The following is a 20,000-nucleotide window of genomic DNA, read 5'->3' on the forward strand; positions in this document are numbered from 1 at the left end:
TAAACTATACACACTCATACAAACATCAAGATATACCCATACTAATATATTTTCTTACCTCGCTGTTCATTGCTTGACCTTGAAGATAATGAGGGTATTGAAGACACGACGTAAAGTATAAATATATCTTTGCTCGTAAACTATACACACTCATACAAACATCAAGATATACCCATACTAATATATTTTCTTACCTCGCTGTTCATTGCTGAAGCGAGAAGGCATCGAAAGAATGGCTTGGAAACAGGACTTCTTAATAATAGTATCCTGTACGGCAAACTGCACTCAAAAACACTCATATAGACTTGAAGATACACAACTAATACTATCTTATAACGCGTAGTTCAATGCTGAAGCGAGAAGATATAAAAAAAAAGACTTAGAAAACAGAACTTCATAATAATAGTATCTGTATAGCAAACTGCACTCAAAACACTGGCGTAGACTTGAAGGTACATGCGTATCACTAAGCTTCACCTTGCTGTTCATTGCCGGAAGGAAAATGTATGGAGAAAATTACTCAGAGACAGGAGTTTATTCATAACCGTGTCTTGTATACTCCTAATACAACACTTCCTCTCTCAGTTCATTGCCAAACCGGGAACGTATTGAGAAAATTACTTGGAGACGCGAATGTATTAAGAAATGCTTCCTGTAAACCCTAAAGACTGGAAGGAACATGAATAACACAACACTACCTCACAGTTCATTGCCGAAGCGAGAATGTATCAAGGAAACCACTTCGAGAGACATGAACTGACTCAGAAATACGGCTTTGTGTATAATTATGTCCTGTATCCTTCAAGCGCAGCACACCACCTCTCACTTCATTGGCAAAGCGAAAAGGTGTTGAGGGAATGACTTAGCAACGCCCTCGCCAGTCTCAGTAACGATTGCAGAGGCTTATTCCGGAGATGTGGCCATAATTGAGGTCTTCCGGGCAATGGTGGCGGTGCCTTGAGTGGTGCAGAAAGGTCGGGAGTCTCTGTGTGTCGACCAGGACTTCAGCACCCACGAACACATCCCTCTCTCGCCCTCCTGATGGTCCAAAATTCACTACTTCCTGGTGGCGAGGAATAGAGATGGCCGAGATGGGGAGCGAGGAGCGAAAGCTGGGACTGCCTTCTGTGTTTGTGGTGACGGATGCATTGCTCGTCTCAGCGTCTTGTCTTTACTTCTGGCAGGGTTTAGTGGAAGTTACTGAGGTTTCTAAGGCGTTTTTCCTGATTCTAGTGATGGTTTAACAAGGCTTCTACATCTTTATTAAGGTCTAGTGGAAGTTGTAAGGTTTTTTTAGGGTGTTTTCATGATGCTGTTGGTAGTTTAACAAGAATTCTGCAACTTTGTCACTCTTATTAATTTGTTGGGATTCTCAAGTGCGTTTTCATTATTCCAGTGATGGTTTAACAAGGATTCTACATCTGTAACAGGCTGTGATAAAAATTGGTGCTGTTTTCAAGATATTTTCACGATTCTAGCGATGGTTTCCAGAACTCTGTACTTTTAAAATACTACATTTAACTTACCGGGGTTCCTCAAGAGCGTTTTCATTATCCCAGTGATGATTTACTAGGGATTTTTCATCTTTGACGGAAAAACACCAATGAGAACTCTGCTAAACGTCTCTGTAGTCTGTGAGAGACGTGCATGAAAGATAAAGGCTGGTAATGTTGTATTGCGAGGGAGTCCTCGCTAGTGTTACCTTCAAAGTGCGTAGGTGTGTTTCCTGTGTTGCTTCAGGTGTGTAGGGGTGACTGTGTGGCTGTAATGAGCTGTAACCACCATCACACTTACCCTGCCTCTTCCTGCACCTCTCTCCCCCTACTGGTCTCTGGTTCACGGCCCTTCACGTATAGTTTTTGCCACCCTGCACAAGTGAGCGATTACAGCCATTAAGTTGGTGTAAAGCTGCCGCCTCGCTTCGCCTCGCCGTCCGCTTCCCGTCGCTACTGTGTGCGGTCACCCCCAGAGCACGTTGAAATAAGTCTTGTATTTTGGGTCTAAGTAATGCAGACAGGAAAGTTAGTTAATAGAGGCTTATATAGTCAAAACATTAAGACTTGTATTTCATGAGTAAAAACAGAGAAGAGAATTTGTCGAGAGAAGTTTATATGGTGAAAACATGATGCACTAAGTCTTCTGTTACACGTTAAACTTTGTAATGTAGGGAAGATAATGAGTTAAGAGATGTTTATATGGTCGAAACATGATGCGCTAAGTCTTCTGTTACACGTTAACTTAAGTAATGCAGGGAAAAAAAAAATTTGCTAAGAGATATTTAAAAGTTGCAGTGAAAGCCAGACATGGTGCAATTGTGTCTAAGCGAGAGACTGGCAGAGATATAGAATCCTTGTTAAACTATCACTAGCATCACGAGCACATCCAGGAAAGTCTCAATAACTTCCACTATAGCCCGCTGAAGATGCCGAGTCCTTGCTGAGCTATCATTAGAATCACGAAAACACACTTGAAAATCACAATAACTTTCACTTGAACCCTTTAGAAGCTTCCAACATTTCAAAACACTATCCTTAAAATATTCGACTCACACCCTTCCACTCCCTCTCTCCTTCACGTCACCATCCCCTCCCTCCACTCACCCTCCCTCCCTCTCCTCTCCGTGACGTCACCAAGCGTTCCCACGGAAACTCACTGAAGCAGAAAAGCGCGTAACACACAACCCAGGCCTAAATGGCTAATTAGGCCTAGGCGTGGGGTGTGACACGAGGCTGATGGGCAGGAGGGAGGCAGGCAACTATTTCTGATGCCCACCAACGGATGCCGCAATATTAAGGGCTTCTTCTCCCTTGGGAACTGCCGGTGTGTGTTTGTGTGTGTGTGTGTGTGTGTGTGTTGGCAGCTCATTAGATAGGTCCGTATTCTGAGACGCTTTTTTCTCTCGCCATTACTATTTTCAAAGGCCACAGAGATGATCAGCAGGGTTATCACAGGTGTTTCTTCTGTTAATACCGCAGAAATCTTGTTAACCTGTCACTAGAACCATAAAAACTCTTAAAACATGTGTAATTTCATCTACAGCCCTTTGAACGTAGTGGAGGTGCGGCCAGAAGTGTTTCAGAATATGATCTATAGTGAGGATCATAACCTTCCCTATCAGTTAAGCCCTAGTGACTTTCTCCCTAAAATTCCCTTTCCTCTTATTCTTCCCCCTATCCACACTTCCCAGCTTCCCGTTTTTCTCTATATTACGTTACTTTGCTTCACTCTCCTTATCTCAAACTCGGATAGATAACATCACCAGCTTATTGCAAACAGACACGTGAGGACCAGTAATATATCCCAATGTTTGTCCTTCCTTTGTGTTCACCTAACTCTTCCTCTCCCAGCAGGTCTGAAGTCAAGCGTCTGAAGGCGTCGAGAGAGGGGAAGAGTAGATAAAACTTAGCCACACTTATCATTCTCCTCCCACAGGTCTGAAGTTAAGCACCTGAAGGAGTCGAGAGAGAGCGAGAGTAGAAAGAATTTAGCGCAGTCACACACATCATTCTAACTCGTTCTCCTCCCGTAGGTCCGAAGTTAAGCATCTGAAAGAGTCGAGAGAGGCGGAGAGCAGAAAGAACTTAGCGCACAGCCAAACACAGCAGCAACGGGAGGCGGTGACGGCAGCCTGGGTGGTGGACAATGTTAGGCGGCTGCAGGACGCCGTGGTGGACCTGCAGCAGGCCTTCAACGTGACGACAGCCATGCATGACAAGCAGGTGAGGAACGGGATGGTGCTGTCTCATTAGAACATAAGGTCATGAGGTGCAAGAAGCCGCCAGGTCTACACGTTTATGAAACTGTTTCCACCTTTAATCCTCCTCCATAAATTAGTCTAATCTTCTTTTAAAGCTCCCTAATGAGCTGACACTACCAGCAACTGAGTCTGTTCCATTAATCTACCACTCTGAGAAACAATTTTTTCCTGTCTCTCGGTTTTTATGAAATTTTATCAAGCCTGAACCCATTATTTCTTGTGCTATCCTGATTACTTCCTGTCTTTCCTTGCGCAAAGCCATTTACTTCCACGAGACAAGCCAAGACGCCGAGACGTTTGAGAATATGATTACTGAATCTATTCCATTCATCTACCACTTTTGAGATCGAATCCCCTCCTATCTCTTGAAATCTAACTTTATCAAGCTTAAACCCAGTATTTCTTGCCCTGTCCTGATTATTTCCTGTCTTTGTATAAACCCTTTTCGTTCTAATAAATTTCGGGACTTCACCTGAGTGAGCATTTTTAACGTTTTTGTAGCCCATGGCCAGTTTCTCCTGCATAAATAAATATATAGATAAAAAACCATTTACTCCCACAAATTAAAACGCCGAAACGCTAAAGGATATGAATCGTACATTTTCTCCTTCAGGAGGTCGAGTCTCGCCTGCTGGTAGTGAGCAGGGACTTGGGGGCACTGAGAGGGTCCCTGGCAGCTGTCACGTCCAAGGCGGAGGCGGCGGCAGCAACAGTGACAGCCTTGCAGGAGGAGATCACTTCGCTCACGCAAGACTCGCATCGCTCCGCTGGGAAGGTCGCGACGCTGGAGATGGAGGTGAGTGGCGTTCCTTGGGTGTGTGTCCCTCGCTGTTTTCTAAATGTCCAGAGTTGGTATGTGTATGTATCTGTTGTATCTTTTCATGTTGCTTTTAATCTTTGGGCTAACACACACACACACACACACACACACACACACACACACACACACACACACACACACACACACACACACACACACACACACACACACACACACACACGTCTATCCCTGTTGCACAAATAAAAGTGGAGTAACTGATCCTGAAACGAGCGTCTGCGTGTTCAATGGTGCGTCAAGCCGGGCGAGGCGGAGACGACGAACTCAGCGTGAAGAAAGACTTGCAAAGGCTCATATTATCGAAAACCTTTCCCCGTCCAGACGGCCAGAACGTAGCAAATTAAATGACGAATAGGTGTTCATTTTTTCTATAACGCAAGGGTCTTTTTGTAATTTCTTGAGTGGGTTGTGTTATCAAAAATGTTTTCCCTTTCACTCAAAATCTCCGCGGAAAACAAAAAGATTACGAATAAGTGCTCTAGTTTTCTACAACTTAAGGATATTTGAGTTACTTCTCCAGCGGTTTGTTTGCAGACTCTCAGATTATCAAAAACCTTTCTCCCTTCACTCGAAATCTACACGGAAAACAAATCACAACGAATAAGTCCAAGTTTTCTACAACGCAAGGATCTTTCAGGTTGTGTTTGCGTTTCTTCTTGCCAAGACTCTCAGATTATCAAAAACCTTTCCTTTCACTCACAATCTGCATTAAACCATTTATGAGTCAGCTTTAGTTTCCTACGACGCAGGAATCCTTTACTGACTTCCTAGATCGTTTTTTTTTTTTTTTTTTTTTTTTTTTTTTTGCCTTTCTCTGTCAGGGTTGAGGTAACAGTTGCAGGTGACAGAAAGAGAGAGAGTAGGAGGTGGTGGTCGCGTGCAGCAGACTGACAGATGGTGGGCGCTTTGTTGCAAGTGACCAGCTGTTTCATCTTAACATTTGATTCTCTTTGCCCTCCATCTGTCTTGCCCACTCCCTCCCTCTTTCTCCTTCCTATCTTCCTTCCTTCCCTTCTTCCTTCCTTCACCGGTTTGCAGCTGCACGCTTCCTCTCCTGCCTCCTCCTCCTGTTCCTCCCCCACTTCCTCCTCCTCGTCGTCCTCCTCCTCCAGCTCCGCCTCCTTCACCGCCCGTTCCTTCGCCGGTGTCCAGATGTCCTCCTCCTCTCCCTTCTTCCTTCTCTCTCCGTTCCTTTCTCACTTTCCTTTCATCTTTAGTAAATATTTTTACTTCTCTTCCCTTTCCTTCCTTTCTGTTTATCCTTAATTTCTCTCGCCCATTTCTCTCGTTATTTTCTCTTCGTGTTTTGTTTTTCCCGCCTTGTTTTGACCTTTACCCCACGCCCGCGCCTCGCCTCGCCACGCCCGCGCCCCCGTGACGACGCCCGGGGCCGCCCTCAGACCCTTTTCATTTATTGTTTTCCTTGCTGTGTGTTTTCCTCACAGTCTTCTCGCATCACCTCACTCATTTCCTGCTCTTGTCCTTCAGTAGGGCGACGTGACCTCACAGTTTTGTTGCAATGCTCTCTCTCTCTCTCTCTCTCTCTCTCTCTCTCTCTCTCTCTCTCTCTCTCTCTCTCTCTCTCTCTCTCTCTCTCTCTCTTTGGCGTTTCTCCTTTTCAAACACTTATTTTTTTTTTTCTGCTTCTCTGCGTTTCTTTACTCTATCGTCTCCTTTTCTCTCTCTCTCTCTCTCTCTCTCTCTCTCTCTCTCTCTCTCTCTCTCTCTCTCTCTCTCTCTCTCTCTCTCTCTCTCTCTCTCTCTCTCTCTCTCTCTCCACCGGCTACCGTCCATATATTCACCGATACACAAACCCAAGTAAAAATCAGGATAGGACATCGCCCGCCTCGCATGCCACCTGGCCCAACGAAGTCTGCCTCTCGCCACTGCGCTGCGTCCCGTTTCACTCCGCATCGTCCCGCGTGTTGTGCGTCCCTTGACCGATGTCTTGCGTCTTAGGTGGTGCTGGGTTGCATTAGTGGACAGATGGTGAGAGGTGAGGGACATTCGGGGCTTGGAAGGATAGCAGGGACACTTGAGAAAAGGTATTGTTTTTACAGCACGCGTCTTTAATATCATCTGCTTGGCTGTTCGTCCGCCGCCTGGTGTCAAAAGTATCAGTTTAGGCTTGACAAAGTTTGATTTTAGAAGGCGATGCGAAGAAACTGGTTCTCAAATTGGATATACGTATAAGCAAAACAAAAATATTAATAAAAGGCTGATATAGGTGGATTTCAAAAGATGCGAAGAAACTGGTTCTTAAATAAGCTACAACACTTGACAGGTGCTGGAGTGTCGAAACAAGGGTGATGTAAGCAAGACCTGTGTAAACAAAACAAGAATATCAATAAAGGCTTCATAAAGTTAAATTTGAACAAGAAACTGGTTTTTAGATAAGAGGAGATATGATGGGGGTGTCGAAGTGCTGCGAGGGATGTAACAAGGCTGATTACACAAGATCCTTATAAGCTAAACAAAAATATTAACAAAGGCTTCATAAAATGAGATTTCAAAAAGAGATATGAAGAAACTGGTTCTCAAATATAGCGGGAGAGTGAGAGGGGATCTGATAGAGGTGTTGAAGTGTCCTTAGTGTAACAGTGCAGGCTTGATAAAGAGATTTCAAAGGGAGATATAATGACTGGTCCTGAAGTAGAGTGGAATAATTAGACATCTGATAGGGGTGTTGAAGTGTCCCAAGATATAAAACAATGAAGACGAGCGATACTGAAATGTCGTAAGAAATTATATAACAAAGATGATTAGACAAGAAATTAAGAACACATATGTAGCCTGTCCCTTAGAGACGCGCATTTCCTCCTCAGTTGCTCAAATCACTCTTCATTTTTAACATGTGATATATAGACACGTGTTCAAAAACGTTTCTGCTCCACACCACTACTTTCAAGTCGAAGTTACGGATTTTTAAGAATGTTTTAATGGAACTAGTAACAGATTAACAAGATTTCATTACTAACATGATAAACTGTCTTGAGAACACGGCTAATCATTTATGTGGGCTTTGAAAATAGTCATGATGAAAGCAAAGCGTTTCTCTTCGATATTTACTGATATGATGCCAGCTGGGCTATACAGAAGCTTCTAGGAGTGTTTGTCAATACGGGGCATATTATCTGAGAAGCGGCCACCACAACCACCACCACTACCATCAGCAGCAGCAGCATCTCAGTGAGGCTTCAACAGGATACCATTTACAGCGTCCCGTAACTTAAGACCTCAAGGCTTCGGGGTAACACGCAAATCCTCGCCCCTGCCTCCTGCCGCGTTAATGAAGAGGGAGGGGCAGGTGAAGCAGAGAGGAAGAGGAAGACAGGAGGCGGGAGGAGAGGCCGCGATGGTGCACGAAAGAGATGATGAAGGAAAAGAAGGAAGAGGAAGATCGAGGAGGTGGAAAGAGGAAAGGGATGGTGCACAAGAGATAATGAAGGAAAGGAGGGAGCGGAAATGAAGAGGAATGAAGCGAATGAATAAAAATACGAAGAACAAGTGGAAATATATGAAATTAAGTAACGAAGAAAAAAAAAGAATGAGGAATGAAAAAAAACGGCACATTACGAATCAAACACAAGAAATAGTAAGAAAAAACAGATTCATAACAAAACACACACACACACACACACATGACAGATTAGTATCGTTAACCTGAGTACCTTCTTAGAACTCAATAGTATATGACAAAGAGAGGGAGAGGAAGGAGGAGTTGATTATGCGCTTGGGATGGGGAGAAGGGAGAGGGAGATGACCACATGTTGCACGGTAGGAGGGTGAGGGAAGGGTGAAGAAGGTAAAAGGGTTACAATCTTCTATTACAGGATGAAACTCGAGTCATAATCAGAATCTTCAAAAAAAAAAAAAAAAAAAAGTGAATCTGTAACTTGACTTCAAACTTCAATGTTGTGCTAGTGTGTTTGTTGAAGTGATACAAAGACCAGTATGCTGATGATATATATATATTTTTTATCTATATTGCGTTTCTGACTAAACGTTAAGGATATTTGGAGGAAGATAGTGTGAAGTGAAGCTACTGCACGTATGTTATCGTTCAACACACACACACACACAGACACACACACGACCAGTCCAATTATCTCATTAACATCAGAGCGCGGTGACCAGATGTGAGAGAGAGAGAGAGAGAGAGAGAGAGAGAGAGAGAGAGAGAGAGAGAGAGAGTAAATGTACGAATCATAATAGGTGGAGAGGAAATTTAGGGATGAAAGGAGGAAAAGGAGAGGAAATGATGAGGTAGGGAGAAGAGTTATGATATATGGAGGAAAGTGAAGAGGGGCAGGTAGCAGATGTGGAGAGGAGGAGAAGGAAGAGGAGGGTTTGGTGGGTGGAAGAGATGTTGCAGCTGTATGCGTGTGTGTGTGTGTGTGTGTGTGTGTGTGTGTGTAAATTTCACCCACCTACCCATCCACCCACCCACACACACACACACACACACACACACACACACACTTTATTGATCAACTATATAGCACCTCCTTCCTCTTCCTCCTCTCCTCCTCCTCCTCCTCTTTTATCTTTTCTCTTACTTCTTTATCAATTAGAGACTGGTATAGTACTGAAACAGCCATGCAGGGACCTACAAGCCTGCTGTGGTTTGATTATTATTTGTAACTGTAACCAATTTTCCTTCTCCATCTACTGTTTCACCCACTCAGTTAGTTAAAAGAATTACATATAGTTTCTAAACACCCATAAAAAGTTGTTCCTATTTAGTAGTCTCATGTATGTATTTCTTCTCTTATTCCTCATAATCTAAACTTTCCATGCTCTTTTCCAGGTTTCCAGCATTCACGAAGACTTCAGTGACCTTCTTGTGTCCCTCCCAGAAGGCTTAGTGTCTGGAGGCCACACACAGCACTCTGCTAAGCCAACCCAGGTCTGTCCTTAGCCATTTTTTGTGTACTGGTGCTGGTAAATTTGCTGGAGTTCAAAATTTATTTTATGTATAAGGAGATTAAGAGCCAGTGAAGGTGCCAGTCCATAAAGAGTAAAGCCAAAAGGGTTATATGAAGTTAGAGAAGTGTCTTGACACCTTTCTCCTGAAAGAGTTCAAGTCATAGATAGGGAGAAATACAGGAGCAGGCAGGCACACATGCACAGTAAATATTTTCCCTGTTCCTTCTGTTGACAAGCAAATTTCCAGTGTACATTTAATCCACAAGAATATATCACCTCCATTCTTGTTCCCTGTTTGAGCCCAGTACACCACAGCTATGAAGGAAGGAGCATTAGATACATTGCACCACTTGTTCATGCCCACACCTGAAATACAAGTGTCCCATTGGCAGGAGAACACACACTAATGAAACCTTGTGTCTGCAGGTTCACAGTGGCAAGGCAACGATGGGAACAGAGGAGAAGGTGAAGGGGCAACGACTAGAGCCACGGGTGGAGGCAGTGGAGACAGGCTTGGGGGAGGTGCAGGCATCCTCCATGCAGCTCCTGGCCATGCTGGAAGCCCTGGAGGCCCGTGTGGAGAAGGACGTGGGTGAGGTGCGGCAGGAGGTGGCAAAGCTGGAGTACAAGATGACTGCTGCACAGGACGACAGCAAGACTTAGCAAAGCTGTGGAAGTTAGCAGTTTTCATGTACCAAAGTCATCATCATTGTCATTTTGTTTGTCCCCTATGTTCCCTTATGCATTTAAATGGTTTATAAGACTCTCCAATTTTTTGCAGTGATAGACGATCTCTTACCAGCTATTTATTTTTCCCTTGTCTTCCTCTACACACCTCCTGTGACAGACAACCTCTTCCTTGATGTTCATCCTTCTCATGTCTTCCTTTGCACACCATCTCCAATTTTGTTTAGTCATCCGCAGGTCCATGTGAAGGCCAGGGGGCTGCCACATGTAGGCCTAATGGCTTCTTGCAGTTTTCCGTATTTTCTTGTTCTTAACTACCAAATTCAGACCTACAGTTTTTGTGTAAGTGTGTGGGGCACTGGCACCACACTTTCCATAGCAGAGTGGTCCTGGCACAGTGCTGTGATGCCAGAACAAGCCAAGCCACTCCTGCCAGCACCTCCAGGGATCAAGTCTTAGGCCTGTATTCTGAAACACTCTACTCTCTCACCATGACTATTTTCAAAGGCCACAGAGATGATTAGCTGGGTTCTTATGACTGTTTCTATTGTTAGTAACATAAAAATCTTGTCAATCAGTCACTACAGCTGTAAAAACATCATTGAAAACTTGTGTCACTTCAGTTAAAGCCTTTTGAAAGTATTGGAGGAGCGGGCAGAAGTGTTTCAGCATGTGGTCCTTGGTGGCTTAGCATGAGGTGGAGGAGGTTAGACTATAGCCAATGTCTTGTGCCAACAGTACCATATCCATACATTCCAGCCTTTTTATTAGCGCCTGGCTGTCCTTCACATTCCAGCCTGTACTACTGACAAAACTCTAACCCGGTAGAAGCCTGAGTGCAAAATTATGTGTGTCAGATTTTCTTTATTTGAAAATTAACTCTTGCCTGTACTGTAAAAATAGTTCAGTTTTCATTTTTTTTTTTTTTACGCATTTCTTATATGAGTATAGTTTTTGTCATTAGTATATCCAGGCTATCTATTCATCTGACACCTTCCTCATCATTGCACAGGTGAAGAGTGTGAGGGTGACAGTGGGATGATGCCTTGCAGGGTGCCTGTCTATTGTGCCTCTATCTGTACATTGATGCCTAAGAGAACATTTTGGTCACATCCTAGTCAGAGGAGAAGAGATAAACTATACCTGTGTGTGTGTGTGTGTGTGTGTGTGTGTGTGTGTGTGTGTGTGTGTGTGTGTGTGTATGTGTGTGTGTGTGTGTGTGTGTGTGTGTGTGTGTGTGTGTGTGTGTGTGTATGACCAGCACTGTATATGTATGTTTTTTATTGACTTTACAATGGTGTTTATTGCTTCTGTTTATTGTTATTCATTCTACAGTGGTGTTTATTGCAGCTGTTTTCACTTTGTGTTCAGATTTTCATGTGTAATTTCTATCTCTGTATTCCATTTGATGTAATTCCAACAATATCCAGTGTATGGTCCTGTTCTAAGTAATTCTGTTGTAACTTCAACCATGCAATGCCATGCCTGGACTAATTTTTTTATAATTATGTTGTGATTCATTCATTCCTGTTCATTATATATATTTTTTTTTCTGTGTACAGTACATTATGCATATATATATATATATATATATATATATATATATATATATATATATATATATATATATATATATATATATATATATATATATATATATATATATATATATATATATATATATATATATATATATATTAAAGAATTTTTCCTTAATGTGTTTGTTCAATATGGAAGTGTGTGTGTGTGTGTGTGTGTGTGTGTGTGTGTGTATATTGCTGTAAATATATATATCTAACAGTTCTGTGTAAAGAATATTTTTATATGTCATATTAAATGGATTGAAAAGTGTTGTAAGTTGTATTTTTTTTATTCATCAAACTATCATAAAGCCCTGAGAGAGAGAGAGAGAGAGAGAGAGAGAGAGAGAGAGAGAAAGTGGGATGGGAGGATAAGTCACTGAGACAAATGGTACAGTACTATCGTGCACCAGCTGATCACAAGCCTTTAGGAGGACTTAGACCAAGACCCAGACGCCGAGGCTCTCTCCTGATATTTACTGTGAGGTCCCAGGTGGTCACACTCAGACATTAGGGTGAATTACATTGCTGACACTGACGCCAAGATGGCCTTGTCGGATCTAAACACCACACAGCTTCCTTTCCCTCTCTCTACCGCAAGACGCTTCATCTCTCAGGTGAGCCAACCCTCCTGGGACAACACAATCAGTGACGTCCTCCGTATCGCGTCTATGGGTCTTCCTTAATGACTTCACATAACGTCATACAGTAGATAAGACATTGTACGGTGTAAGCACCGCCAGGACAGTTCAAATTTGGCGCTTAAATTAGTGATATGTGGATACTTTCATAATTACAATTACATTGGCTCATAATTTAGTTTTTTAGCCTTTTTATGCTTCATTGTATTTTATTTTCTATTAGTAAAATATAATATAAGAGAAGTTGGTGCGGAAAGATTATTTTGTGGATTAGTGGGTGGGTGTGTAGTGCGGTGCTGCTCGTTGGCAGAGGAGAGGAGAGGAGGCGAGTTGTGTGAAGACGTCATGCAAGGAGATACAGTGCTTGAAGGGCGTTCGTGCGCTGCTGCCTTATTTAACCTGGATTTTCGCTTAACAAGATGGTGATGGGGGTCACGGCTGCTTCTATGTGCTGGTGCAGGATTGGCATTGGCGGGGAGGTGCCTGGGAGGGCCAGGAAGGCTGAAAGTACAGGTAAGTGACCCACCCACGACTTGCCCAACGGGCTTTTTTTTTTTTTTTTTTTTTTCTCCAGACACCATCTTGTAATAGGCGGTAACTTTGATAGTGTTGCTCTTTATAATGACTCGAAACAGGAGGGTTAGGTTACATTAGTGTCTGTGTTTTAGGAAATTTTCGTCAAATTACTTATTTTTTTAAGGCTCATTCTACGTATTTTCTTCTCGTTAGGAATACATTCATATGACTCAATATTCCACGCTCCTATTAACGTTTCTAACCTCCAGGACAAAATACACTCGAATTAACCACAACAGAAAAACCAAAATTTAACTTCTCAAAATGTTATCTTGAGATGGAAGCAAGCTTTTCCTATATATTCGCCATTATTCGCTACATCTCTTACTAATCATAAGCCAATATTGTCAGTAAATGGAGCCACATGACTATGCATTCATATCCGTGGGTCAGATATAAACGCCATTGCCTAGTTTTGGTGTGATGAAGGCATAAATAAGGCAGACTAGCGGCTGTTTTCTCTACCGGGACCGCCGCCATGATGGATAACCGTGTTGGAACCTGTCGATATTCCAATTATTTTATATTTTTCCCAACTGTTTTATTTCGATCTCTAAATAACTTTTTATGGTGTGTAGAGTTATTTTATTATTTTTGAAGTTTTTTTTTTTTATTCTGTACTGTCAAATATGTTGATTTTTTAGGCGTTTTGTACGTATATAAGGGTCGTTTCCTGGTGCACTTTTCATACCTTGTCAAACTCTTTTTTTTATTTAAGCTTGTAATTAAGTTTTTATTACTTCTAAAAAATGCTTATGATTTTTAAAGTGTTTTATCGTGTTGTTAACGTAAATATGTGGCCTTTAGAATTATTTATTGCCCCGTTAAAAGTCGGTTTTTCGACGTTTTATGAATGTCAAATTTGTTTTTTTCAGCTTGTAACAAACTTTATATTGTTTGTAAAAATAGTTCAGATTTTTTAAAGTGTTTTTCATTCATATTAAGTCAGGTTTCTAGGCTTGATTATTGTTTTTATGAATTTTGAAGTTCCAACACTTTTTCATATATTTAATTTTAAATTTCTTTATTATTACTGGGGGTTGAAATGTTTTGATATTCCAGGTATATATTTGTTAAAGTATATGACAAGTCAGAATATGTAAAGGAATCCAGTCTAGATGCAGTATTTAAAAATTCGATTTTCAAAATGAAAAGACGAACGTATATAACGGACCGTGTGACGTCATGAGCCGACGTGACGTCATCAGACCGAGACATTCATCCTCCCAGACTCTTCCACAATATTTAACGTAATTTATAGTTTTTTTTTTTTTTTTCCTCACAAGTAACGAGCACACTATTGTGGTGATTTATGCATAGATAAGTGGTGGATGGTGGATGAGTGTGTGTAATGAGTGTATTGATGTGTGTGGAGGGGGAGTAAGGAGTGTGCTGGGTGACAAGCAAGCCTGCTGCAGCTCACCACCTGGCCTGTCACTGCTTCTGTCACCCTGCCTGCCTGCTTGTTGCTGTTGTTGTTGTTGTTGTTGTTGTTGTTGTGTGTGTGTGTGTGTGTGTGTGAATGAATGAGATTCCCAGCATTGGCTCACACCACCACCTCTTCTGCCCTCATTACTCTCCCTCTCCTCACCCATCCTCTCTCTCACACTCCCTTTCCTTTATCTCTCTGATGTCCTTATTGACTCCCCATGTTTTCTAGTTTCGGTCTACTGAACTTAATGTCTTTTTATCCCTTACCTATACTCTTCACTTGGTATGAAGTATAACTACAGCCTCACTGTCATTGTATTCTAAACAAACCTAGTGCCATATGGCCTCTGTAGCCTGGCATAGCTCTCTTTCGGAGTATTGCAGTTATAATTACCATTCAGTAGATATGAATCCAGCAGGCCCTGGCGTATATCCACTGAAGGGCATGTGCTAGAGATTCACAAATAGATAGGAGGAAGAGGAAAACAAAATAAATAAGGAGGAATGGAGGAGGTAGAGAAAGTAAAAATGCGGAAATAATCATTATTAAAATAAACAAAAAATAACAAAATTATAATAAAATCATCACCTTATAAGAGCAGCATATTTTTTCAAAGCTTTTGAAAAATAATAAGAATATGAAAGTGAGGAAGTAATTAATGGAGAAGATAGAGAATGGCAAAACAATGCCAGAATCAGCACCACAAAAATAAATTTTAGAAAGCACTTTAAAAAATAAGTATTAGTAAAATCTCAGAAATAAAAGTTAGCGTCCCTGGGTGAATAACTGGATGCTGCTGAGTGCCCCTCCATTCAGTGAGGTTTGAAGAGAAGAGAATTGGTTTTCAGCTGTAATTGTGTGTAAATGGTCAGTATCACTAGTTGTAGTGGCAGGAGGAGCGAAGCCGTAGTACTAGTAGTAGTAGTACCAATAGTAACTGCGGTGTTGGAGTGGTGTAAGTATGCATATAGGAGAGGAAATGAATAGTGGTGCCTGTCTCAGCTTTTGTAGAAATTGTGTGTGATTTTATTTGTTGGTTTATTTCTGTGTTGGTGTTGTGGCCTCGGTGTGCTATAGTGTCTACCCAAGTGATAAAAATTACACTTTAATACAATACACCGTATTTTGTATTTTCTTCCCTAATCCCAAGCAAGCTTGGAAACCTAATTCCTCATCATCTAAAGTTTCCATTCTCTTTTCTAGGTTTCCATAATTCGTGAGGACTTCAGTGATCTTGTGTCCCCCCCAGAAGGCTTAGTGTCTGGAGGCCACACACACAGCACTCTGCTAAGCCAACCCAGGTCTGTCCTTAGACACTTTTTTGTGTACTGGTGCTAGTAGATTTGCTGGAGTTAAGATTTCTTTCATGTATAAAGAGATTAAGGTCCAGTGAAGGTGCCAATCCATAAAAAGTAGAGCCAAAAGGGTTATCTAAAGTTATAGAAGTGTCTTGAAACCTTCCTCCTGAAAGAGTTCGTCATAGATAGGGAGAAATACAGGAGCAGGCAGGCAGACACACATGCACAGTAAATATTTTCCCTGTTCCCTCTGTTGACTAGCAAATTTGCAATGTACATTTAATCCACAAGAATATAATTATCACCTCCATTCTTGTTCCCTGTTTGAGCCCAGTACACCACAGCTATGAAGGAAGGAGCAATAGATACATTGCACCACTTGTTCATGCCCACACCTGAAATACAAGTGTCCCATTGGCAGGAGAACACACACTAATGAAACCTTGTGTCTGCAGGTTCACAGTGGCAAGGCAACGATGGGAACAGAGGAGCAGGTGAAGGGGCAACGACTAGAGCCACGGGTGGAGGCAGTGGAGACAGGCTTGGGGGAGGTGCAGACATCCTCCATGCAGCTCCTGGCCATGCTGGAAGCCCTGGAGGCCCGTGTGGAGAAGGACGTGCGTGAGGTGCGGCAGGAGGTGGCAAAGCTGGAGTACAAGATGACTGCTGCACAGGACGACAGCAAGACTTAGCAAAGCTGTGGAAGCTAGCAGTTTTCATGTACCAAAGTCATCATCATTGTCATTTTGTTTGTCCTTATGTTCCCTTATGCATTTAAACAGTTTATAAGACTCTCCCAATTTTTGCAGTGATAGACAATCTATTTACTAGTTATTTATTCTTCCCTTGTCTTCCTCTACACATCATCTCCAGTGATAAATGGCCTCTTCCTTGATGTTCAGCCTTCACATATCTTCCTTTGCACACTATCTCCAGTTATCTTTAGTCATCCGTATATCCATGTGTACAGTAGGTGGTTGCCACATGTTGGCCTAATGGCTTCTTGCAGCTTCCCTTATTTTCTTATGTTCTATACTAATAAAGTCAGACCTTCAGTTTGTGTAAGTGTGTGGGCCAACTGGCACCACACTTACCATAGCAGAGTGATCCTGGCATAGTGCTGTGATGCCAGAACTAGCCATGCCATTTCTGCCAGCACCTCCAGGGATCAAGGCTTAGGCCTGTATTCTGAAACACTCTGCTCTCTCACCACGACTATTTTCAAAGGCCACAGATGATTAGCTGGGTTCTTATGACTGTTTCTATTGTTAGTAACATAGAAATCTTGCCAATCTGTCACCAAAGCTCTAAAAACATCCATGTAAACCTGTGTCACTTCAGTTAAAGCCTTTTGAAAGTAATGGAGGAGTGGGCAGAAGTGTTTCAGCATGTGGTCCTTGGTGGCTTAGCGTGAGGTGAAGGTTACACTATAGCCAATGTCTTGTGCCAACAGTACCATATCCATACATTCCAGCCTTTTTATTAGCGCCTGGCTGTCCTCCACATTCCAGCCTGTACTACTGACAAAACTCTAACCCGGTAGAAGCCTGGGTGATGAAAATGCAAAATTATGTGTCGGAATTTGATTATCTGAAAATAAACTTGCCTATACTGTAAAAATATTTCAGTTTTCATTTTTTTTTTTTTTTTTTTTTTTTTTTTTTTTTTTTTTTTTTTTTTTTTTATGTATTTCTTATATGAGTTTAGTTTTTGTCATTAGTATATCTATTTATCTGACACCTTCCTCATCAGTGCCCAGGTGAAGAGTGTGAGGGTGACAGTGAGATGATGCTTTGTAGGGTGCCTGTCTATTCTGCCTCTATCTGTACATTGATGCCTGAGAGAACATTTTGGTCACTTCCTTGTCAGAGTAAAAGAGATAAACTATTCGTGTGTGTGTGTGTGTGTGTGAGAGAGAGAGAGACCAGCACTGTGTATGTATCTTTTTATTGACTTTACAATGGTGTTTATTGCATCTGTTTATTATTATTCATTCTACAGTGGTGTTTATTGCTGCTGTTTTCACTTTGTGTTCAGATTTTCATGTGTAATTTCTATCTATTCCATTTGATGTAATTCTTACAATGTCCAGTGTATGGTTCTGTTCTAAGTAATTCTTTTGTAACTCTAACCATCCAGTGCCATGCCTGAACTAATTCCTTTGTAATTATGTTGTGATTCATTCATTCCTTTTCATTATTATTATAATTTATTTATATTTTTTTGTATAATTCATTTTGCATATATATATATATATATATATATATATATATATATATATATATATATATATATATATATATATATATATATATATATATATATATATATATATATAATTTTTTTTTTTTTTTTTTTTTTTTTTTTTTTTTTTTTTTTTGACGAATGAGTCTTTTTGTTTAATGTGTGTGTGTGTGTGTTGATATATATATATATATATATATATATATATATATATATATATATATATATATATATATATATATATATATATATATATATATATATATATATATATATATATATATAACAATTCTGTGTAAAGAATATTTGTCATATTAAATGGATTGAAAAGTTTTGTAAGTTGTATTTTTTTTTATTGATCAAACCATCCTGAAGCCCTGAGAGAGAGAGAGAGAGAGGTGGGGTGGGAGATTTACAGCAACTTGGCGCTGATGGTACAGTACCATCATGCACCAGCTGATCGCAAGCCTTTAGGAGGACCTAGACTAAGACCCAGAGCCCAAGACTCCTCCCCTGATATTTACTGTGAGGTCCCAGGTGGTCACACTCAGACATTAGGGTGAATTACGGCCAAGATGGCCGTGTCGGATGTAACACCACAGCTTCCCTTCCCACTCTCCACCGCAAGACGCCTTATCTCTCAGGTGAGCCAACCCTCCTGGGACAACACAGTCAGCGACGTTCTCTGCATCGTGTCTATGGGTCTTCCTTAATGACTTCACATAAGGTCATAAAATAGATGAGACATTGTACAGTGTAAGCACCGTCAGGACGGGTTCATATTTGGCGCTTCGATTAGTGATATGTGGATACTTTGATATTTACAATTATAATTTAGCTTTATATGTTTATACTTCATTGTATTTTATTTTGTATTAGTATAATGTAATGTGAGATAAGTTGGTGTATATTATCATAAGCGAAAAGATTATTTTGTGCCGTGGTGCTTGCTGGCACCCTAGGAGGGAAGGGTGAGCAGACGTCAATGAAGGAGAGATGGTGTTTGAAGGATGCTTGTGTGCAGCTGCCTTATTTAACTTGGATTTTCGCTGAACAAGCCGGTGATGCGCGCCATGGCTGCTTCTGTGTGCTGCTGCAGGCTTGCTGCTTGCCTGGAGGTGCCTGCGAGGACCGGCAGCTGCTCACGAAAGCCATGGAGGCTGATAACAATATAGGTAAGTTACCCATCAACCACTTGTCCAACTGGCAAAGTTTGATAGTGTTGTTCCGTATAATAACTGTGTCACGCAGGAGAGTTAGGTTACATTAGTGTCTATGTTTTAGGACATTTTCTTCAAACTTTTTTCCGTAGTTTTTTTTTTTTTTTTTTAAGGTTTATATTCTACGTATTTTCTACTCGTTAGGAATTAATTTATATGACGGTCCTATTAACAGTCCTATTAACATTCCTACCCTCCAAGACAAAATACCCATGAATTAACCACAATAGAAAATTAAACACCAAAACTAACTTCTCAAAATGTTATGAGTTGAGCTGGAGGCAGGCTTTCTCTATATATCCGCCATTATTATTTCTCCTCCTCCTCCTCCTCCTACTCTTCCTCCTCCTCCTCCTCCTCCTCCTCCTCCTCCTCCTCCTTCTTCTTCTTCTTCTTCTTCTTCTTCTTCTTCTTCTTCTCGTTCATAACCCTCTTCTTCCTCGGCTCTCTTTCATCTTCCTCCTCCTCCTCCTCCTCCTCCTCCTCCTACTCCTCCTCTTCCAATTATTCGTTTAAATTCAAAGCGACAGATTAAGATAATTTGTTTAGCATACTTTATTTCATTATTATTATTATTATTATTATTATTATTATTATTATTATTATTATTGTCATCATCATCATCATCATCACTACTATTACTACTACTACTACTACTACTACTACTACTACAACTTCTATTATTAGCATTCTTACTTCTCCATCCTCCTCCTCCTTCTCCTCCTCCTCCTCTTCGTCTTCTTTTCCTTCTCTTCCTCTTCATTTTTTTTTCCATTTTTGGTTCATTAGATGTGTGTG

General features: G+C 41.2%; 2 protein-coding genes, 1 long non-coding RNA gene and 1 pseudogene across 3 annotated transcripts in view; 3 read left to right on the forward strand and 1 right to left on the reverse strand.

Moving 5' to 3' along the window:
• LOC135091738 (uncharacterized) overlaps positions 1-11,454 on the forward strand; it is a 15,351-nt gene extending 3,897 nt beyond the window's left edge. The window contains exons 2-5 of the mRNA XM_063989667.1: positions 3,530-3,719; positions 4,371-4,553; positions 9,406-9,504; positions 9,951-11,454. Coding sequence (XP_063845737.1) covers positions 3,530-3,719; positions 4,371-4,553; positions 9,406-9,504; positions 9,951-10,187 — 709 coding nt within the window. The 3' untranslated portion in view covers positions 10,188-11,454. The remainder of the gene's footprint in view (positions 1-3,529; positions 3,720-4,370; positions 4,554-9,405; positions 9,505-9,950) is intronic.
• Positions 11,455-12,726: 1,272 nt separating this feature from the next.
• On the forward strand, positions 12,727-16,760 carry LOC135091740 (uncharacterized). Its single transcript, XR_010262619.1, has 3 exons — positions 12,727-12,945; positions 15,644-15,741; positions 16,194-16,760. It is a non-coding gene; the product is annotated as an uncharacterized LOC135091740 (long non-coding RNA).
• Positions 16,761-18,969: 2,209 nt separating this feature from the next.
• The window catches only part of LOC135091741 (ribosome biogenesis protein WDR12 homolog), a 19,356-nt gene continuing 18,325 nt past the window's right edge, over positions 18,970-20,000 (forward strand). Inside the window, exon 1 of the mRNA XM_063989670.1 lies at positions 18,970-19,157. The gene's annotated coding sequence lies outside the window, so the exon portion shown is untranslated. The remainder of the gene's footprint in view (positions 19,158-20,000) is intronic.
• LOC135091910 (glutamate receptor ionotropic, kainate 3-like) overlaps positions 19,941-20,000 on the reverse strand; it is a 4,736-nt pseudogene continuing 4,676 nt past the window's right edge.

The sequence above is a fragment of the Scylla paramamosain genome, chromosome 38, assembly GCF_035594125.1.
Source record: "Scylla paramamosain isolate STU-SP2022 chromosome 38, ASM3559412v1, whole genome shotgun sequence".
Taxonomy (NCBI): domain Eukaryota; kingdom Metazoa; phylum Arthropoda; class Malacostraca; order Decapoda; family Portunidae; genus Scylla; species Scylla paramamosain.